At 42.6% G+C, this 7,085-nt stretch overlaps 2 protein-coding genes across 2 annotated transcripts in view; both read right to left on the reverse strand.

The window, feature by feature from the left end:
- nomo (nodal modulator) overlaps positions 1 to 1,513 on the reverse strand; it is a 67,676-nt gene extending 66,163 nt beyond the window's left edge. The window contains exon 1 of the mRNA XM_048609388.1: positions 1,244 to 1,513. Within this exon, the coding sequence (XP_048465345.1) occupies positions 1,244 to 1,498 (255 nt within the window). The 5' untranslated portion in view covers positions 1,499 to 1,513. The remainder of the gene's footprint in view (positions 1 to 1,243) is intronic.
- Positions 1,514 to 4,149: 2,636 nt separating this feature from the next.
- abcc1 (ATP-binding cassette, sub-family C (CFTR/MRP), member 1) overlaps positions 4,150 to 7,085 on the reverse strand; it is an 87,860-nt gene continuing 84,924 nt past the window's right edge. Inside the window, exon 28 of the mRNA XM_048609662.1 lies at positions 4,150 to 4,637. Within this exon, the coding sequence (XP_048465619.1) occupies positions 4,529 to 4,637 (109 nt within the window). The 3' untranslated portion in view covers positions 4,150 to 4,528. The remainder of the gene's footprint in view (positions 4,638 to 7,085) is intronic.

Consider the following 7,085-nt stretch of genomic DNA (forward strand, 5'->3'; position numbering starts at 1 on the left):
GACTTTACCTTTACAACTCAGTTAATAAAGCCCAGGATACCATACACTTTATTAGGTGCTGTCTTATTGCTTTCGATGAGTTATGCCCATTTACCCTTCTCCTTTGGCTGAGTTGCCATCAGGGAAAAATGTCTTTGGTGGTGGGGTCGGATTGCAGATGGCGGAAGTGTCGGAGGATGATGCGTTGGATCCGGAGGTTGGTGGGGTGGTATGTGAGGACGAGGGGGATTCTGTTTTGGTTGTTATTGAGGCCTTAAAAAAATTTGTAAAAATCAACATGGTGACAGAAATGCTTTCATGTTAATCATTCATTTCAAACACAGAGAAATCCGTCAGTTACTGTCTCAAAAACCAGAAACCTAAACTTAGAATAAATGATATTAAATATATCAATCACACAGTTTACATCACAGCAGTCATGTGTCTTCTTGGACATGAATGTCCAAATGATTTTCTGATCTGTTAAAAGAAAGATTTTGAAGGTTGCAGGAACAGCAACTCATATTCCGCTTGGGTACCCTCAGCCCAATGGTATCAATGTGGATTTCACAAGCTTCAAAATCTCCCCTCCCCCTACCGCATCCCAAAACCAGTCCAGCTCGTCCCTGCCTCCCTAACCTCTTCTTCCTCCCACCTATCCCCTCCTCCCACCTCAAGCCGCACCTCCATCTCCTACCGACCAACCTCATCCCGCCCCCTTGACCTGTCCGTCCTCCCTGGACTGACCTATCCCCTCCCTAACTCCCTACCTACACTCACCTTTACTGGCTCCATCCCCGCCTCTTCGACCTGTTTGTTTCCTCTCCACCTATCCTCTCCTCTATCCCTCTTCTATCCGCCTCCCACTCTCTCCCTATTTATTTCAGAACCCCCTTCCCCTCCCCCTTTTCTGATGAAGGGTCTAGGCCTGAAACGTCAGCCTTTCTGCTCCTATGATGCTGCTTGGCCTGCTGTGTTCATCCAGCCCTGCACCTTGTTGTCTCGGATTCTCCAGCATCTGCAGTTCCTACTATCTCTGCTATATTAATGCACCTATTACCCTGACCCCGGTGAATAAATCAAGGCACTCCTTGGTGATATGTTAACTCAAGGTTTGGCATTTTGTCCCATTGAATCATTGACATCTCCAGGCGCCATATAAATGCAGCGTTTGCCCCAGAACCGGCTGAATTAATCACTGACATGATTAGGCGCAACATTAATGCAGTCACGCCTTTGCTTGACGTCCCGAGCCCGGACTCACCTCGATCAACGAGTAATTAATCTCCACGTCGGACTTGACGAAGCCGCCGCAACCCACCACGATATCGTCGGCGCGAGCGGCCAGGCCGAGGCCCAGGCTCAGGCTAAAGCCGAGTCCGGTCAAAGCCAGGAGCTGGAACACAGGCCACGGCCTTACGCCCGCCATCACTGCCCGGCCCAGTGCGCAGGCGCTCACTGCCGGCCGCCGGCAAACTGAAGCCAGTACGCAAGCGCTCTCTGCCGGCCGCAAGAACATGTCCCCTAATGCGCAGGCGTTGATAATGAGCTGCCTCAGTTCAAGATGGGTCACCGCCTTCTCCTCCACACGTATCGCCACCTAGCCACCGGAGACCAATACTGCACACCCTCTTGGTGTCACTGCAGGTCATGAGGAAATAAGAGCATGACCTTGACCAGAATGGAGTTAGTTAGCTCAGTTGACTGGACAGTTGGTTAACACCAACAGGGTGGGCTCCATTGCTGCAGCGGCTGAGGTCAACCTCTCACAGTGACCCTCAGGTTAAACTTAACACCAGCCATCTCTCTGTAATGAGAGTAGCCCTGTGGTCCACTTGTATCCTTTTCCAGGCGCCAGTTATGAGAGAATTGGGAATGACAGCCCTTAACATCAAGGCCACATTTGAAGAAAAAGTAGAGTGAAACTTTGAGTTCAGGGACCCTTCTTCAAAATTGCAGCTGCAATTCTTTGTTTTATTTTACCATAATGTTTACTGGCTTCTTAATGTTTTTGTTCAATTTTTATTCACTTGAATTTTTATTCATTGATCGTTCAGCATTTCAATATTTCTTGAAAATGAGTGAAGAATACCACAATGACAAGGGGCAGTTCTAGCAGCTAAAAATAATTAAAGAGCTTTTCTCCTGCTGATAAATGCTGGGTGGTACACTACGTAGATGTAAATGCTATTGAAGGGGCTCATGTGTCAAAGACATAAGTCTGCAAAGGACCAACTGCAGGGACTATCCGATCCTGTGTGTAGTTCAATCCCAACACCAATTCATTAATTTCAAGTGAGAGGTTTCTTAACAAGCATTCTATTGTAATATCTGGACTGCCAATTTCAATTCAGTTGGAGATAGGAAAGAAGCTGGAAGTTAGTCACCTCTACTGCAGTTATCATTGATGGAAATAGAAAAGTGTTTTTGTTAAAAGGACAATATAACCCAGAGCAGGAGTAGGCCATTCAGCCCCTCAAGGCTGCCCTGCCATTTAATATGATTATGGCTGATCTCATCTTGGCCTCAATGCCACTTTCCATAACACTTCAACCCATTGCTTAATTAAAAATCTATCTCCTGCTTCAATTTACTCAATGTCCCAGCATGCACCAGAGTCTGGGATAGTGAATTCCACAGAGTTATGACCCTTTGAAAGAATTTCTCCATCTGTTTTAAATCTGCTACCTATTCTTCTAAAACTACGACCTTTCATTCTAGATTGCCCCACAAAGAAACATCCTTTTTACTTCTAAAAATAAATTAGAAATACTAGGAGTATTTATCATAAAATGAGAACAAGGCTTCGGGCAGAGGACAAAAGAAAACTCAAGTTTTGAACCTTTAGGTAAATAAATCACACCACATTACCAAGCTTTCAGTATCCATTGCCATGGAACAATTTTACCAGATTAGATGTGCTATATGTGGGATTAGTACATTAGTCATCTTACATTGTAGAATACCACTTCGTAAAATCCATCTCTAAGATGTGGGCCTCACTGGCTCGGCCTCTATTTGTCACCCATCCCAAATTACCACCTGAGAAGGTGCTGGTGAGCTGTCTTTCTTAACCACTGCAGTCCTTTTGTTGCTGGTACATCTACAATGCCATTAGTGAGGATTTTGCAGGTTTTTGACCTGGTGACACAGAATGAATTGCAAGATAGCTTCACATGAGGATGGCGAGTGGCTTGGAGGGGAACTTGTAGATGGTGGTTTCCCATGTTTCTGCTGGGTTTTTTTGGTCCTTCTTTCTGGTAGAGGTCATGGGTTTGGCAAGTGCTATCAAAGAAGCTTTGGCAAGGAGTAGCATTGCATCTTGTCAAAAGGTTCACACTGCCGTGACTTACATCAGTGGTGGAGGGAGTAAATGTTTATTGTACCAATCAAGCAGGATACTTTGTCCAGGATGGTGTCAAGTTTCATAGGCACAGGATGATTATTTGGATAGAAATGGTATGCAGGGAGATGTGGAAAGGCAGGAGATAGGCTGGTGCAAGCACAGTGGGCTGAATAGCCTCCTCCTGTGCCATAACAATTCGAGTGATTCACAAGGGTTGTTGGAACTGCACTAATCCATGCAAGTGGGGAGTATTCCATCACACACTCCCGACTTGTGTCTTGTAGATGGTGGACAGGCTCTGGGGAGTCAGGAGGCGAGTTACTCCCTGCAGTATTCCCAGCCTCTGACCTGCACTTGTAGCCACGGTGTTTATTTATTCATTCACGGGATGAGGGCGTCACTGACCGGGCAGCATTTATTACCCATCCTTAATTGCCCAGAGGGCAGTTAAGAGCCAACCACATTACTGTGGGTCTGGAGTCACATGTAGGCCAGACCAGGTAAAGATGGCAGTTTCCTTTCCTAAAGGACATGAGTAAACCAGGTGGGTTTTTCCGACAATCGATTCATTGAATTCAAAATTCCACCATCTGCCATGGCAGGATTCGAACCCGGGTCCCCCGAACACTGTCTGGGTCACCGGATTAATAGTCCAGCGACAATACCACTAGGCCATCGCCTCCCCTTATGTGGTGAGTTCAGTTCACTTCCTAACAGGATGCTGACACATTAAGGCTACAGTATGGTCACAGTAAACAGCAAACAATGTGCTTCAAGACCCTGGGGTTACAGAAGATCTACTCACAATGATAAGTGAGAACCTGTTCAAATTCAGGCACCTACAATTTTATTAATCATTCCTCATGATTTACAACTCGTGAAATATCACAATTGTCAAAAATAAATGCAGTACCATAATGCACTACAACTTCAATATCTCGATGCTTTGCACCTATTATTTTGATCTTCATATTTATATTTATAGGTACTATAAATATTTAAATAAGCAAGAAATTGTCAACTGAAAGAAAAAATCAAATTTTTAGAAAGCAGAGGTATATGAAAATATTTTGTTTTATACAAAACATTTTTATAAACAGATGCCAATTGCCAACTTATAGGATTTAACATTCGGGTTTTTGTTTGATGTAATGTGTGTAACAACTCAAAAAACTTGAGACAACCCTGAAAATATAATTCAAATTACAAAAGTCCAGAATCCTTTGCCATTTTGTAGAAGGCTCCCTTTCTGTGGAGAAGGGCAGGTATAGCATCAAACTCTACAATCTGGCCTTTGTCCAGAACCATAATCCTACAAAAACAAAAAGATAACGGTTAGGTATTTGAGAAAACACCCGTGTTCTAGTATCAGCTGCAGTAGAAAATGGTTTCACTGTGTAAGATGCATGCTGTCCTGTCCTTACACTAAAACAAGTGACATCCCATTTATCACTATCAACACACCTAAACAAACTGTATGTAAATACATGGCATTATATTACAACAAACACCGTTTTGACCAGCACTCTTAATAAACTGTCAAAATTTATATACTTCAAATATCAGAAATTTACTGTATTATCGTGATCTCCACAATGTCCAAGAAGACAGTTGAGGGTGAGAGTGAGAAGGCTCTCTACCAGTGAGTTTTAGTTAAGGTAAAGTTGCGTTATTATTTCAGTGTTTTATGCTGTAAATAAAGTGTAACAATAATGTGTATATCTCCTGCACTATATCTCTATAACTTAATGTGTTTTTACACTGACAATACTGACCTCTTGATTATCCAGAGTATTTGGTCATCGACAAACTCCTGGTTCCTTATCAGTGAGAATGAATTTGGCATAACCTTTTTCAAAATTCTCAAAAACACCGCTTTGAATGTATACATAAGCTTTATTGTTAATTTATTCTGCCTCAAAGTCAGAAGTCACACAAAACCAGGTTATATTCCAACAGGATAATTGGAAATCACAAGCTTTCGAAGTGCTGCTCCTTCATCAGGTGAAGGGAGCAGCAACTCTGAAAGCTTGTGATTTTAAATAAACTTGTTGGACTGTAACCTGGTGTCAAGACACATCAGAATTTGTCCATCCCTGTCCAACACTGGCACCTTCACATCATTTTCTGCCTCAGACCATCAGTTCCTAAACTGCAACATTCAAACACCACATTATTCAAAAACAGAAGGTGCTGGAGAAAATCAGCAGGTTTGGCAGCATCTGTGGACAGACAGCAGAGTTGATATTGAGTCCAGTCACACTTCTTCAGAGCCATGGACCAGAAACATTAACCCTGTTTTCTCTGCACAGATGCTGCCAGATCTGCTGAGTTTCACCTGTAATTTCTGTTAAACAACATTATTCAAATTGGGTCAGCAAGTTGCAAGCTGAATCCCAGGCTGTCAAAAATAAAAAAGGTAGAAAACACTTTCTCCATCATCCACTATATTATCAGAACCAAAACACTACATAAGTGGTTTAGACCTTAGCACTTCCGCACCAGGAACTCAGTAGGTGTAGCTTCATCTCAATTGACATACAGGATAGCCCCCAGCAGGTGGCAATGTTGTTTTCTTTTTGTTTCCATCGTGAAAGTAGAACTGAAACCTTTATCTGCTGAATCTGAGTTGGTGCATGTATGGCTTGGTTTCTTCCGCTGACTATAACACAAGCCATAGCAACAACTGGACTATCCAGTTTTACTGTTAATCATTTCAATTTCCTTTTTGAAAATCACATAACCTGCACGAAAATAGTTCTAAATGTCCAAACTCAAGGAATTTACTATTTTCAGTCTGTGAAACACTCAGCCTAAAACAGAATCTGAACATGCAATGTCATTTATCTCCATGTGCAATTACTCTGAATACATTCAAGTGCAAACCGTTTGCAAGAATAAAGACTTGTGTTCAGAACTTCACTTTTTAAAAAGTACATTAAAAGAAAACATCGATATTAAACTGTTTTTAAAAACTGAACTTTTTCTTCCCTCGTCAAGTTTCACTCTGAAAGTTGTCATATGATTTGTTCATGTGCTTTTGTGATGACACTTTATTAATAGATGCATATCACAAGTGAATTGGCAAAGTTTCCCAAAATCCAACCCCTGTAGATGGAGCAGAGACCAGATTCCTTCCCTTCCTGTGCTAACCACGCTGCTATTCTAAACTAATCATTGGCCTGCACATTGTCCACATCTCTTTATTCCGTGTCTGTTCATGTATCTGTCAAGTTTGCAAATGACACAAAGATTGACTGGGTGGTTGGCAGCGAGGAGGATGGGGTTAGGTTACAGCAGGAGAATTATAGATGGAACGGTCAGATCAGTGGCAGATTCATTTAATCCTGGAAAATGTGAGGTGATGCACTTTGGAAGAAGTAACAAGACAAGGAGTACTCAATCAATGTCAAGACAATAGGAAGTTTAGAGGAACAGAGGGACCTTGGGGTGCTTGTCAACAGATCCCTGAAGCCAGATCAATAGGGTAGTTTAGTTTAGTACTACTAATAGGTAGTGTTAAGATGGCATAAGGGACACTTGCCTTTATTAGTCATGGCAGAGATTCTAAAGACAGGGAGGTTCTGTTGAAGCTGTACAGGACTTAGGTTAGAGCACAGCTCGAGTACTGTTTGCAGTTCAGGTCACTGCACTATAGGAAGGATGTGATTGCACTGGAGGGGGATGCAGAGGAGATTCACCAGGATGTTCAGAACAAAAACAAAGTTGCTGGCAAAGCTCAGCAGGTCTGGCAGCATCT

Source organism: Rhincodon typus, chromosome 21 (assembly GCF_021869965.1).
Source record: "Rhincodon typus isolate 14 chromosome 21, sRhiTyp1.1, whole genome shotgun sequence".
Classification (NCBI taxonomy): domain Eukaryota; kingdom Metazoa; phylum Chordata; class Chondrichthyes; order Orectolobiformes; family Rhincodontidae; genus Rhincodon; species Rhincodon typus.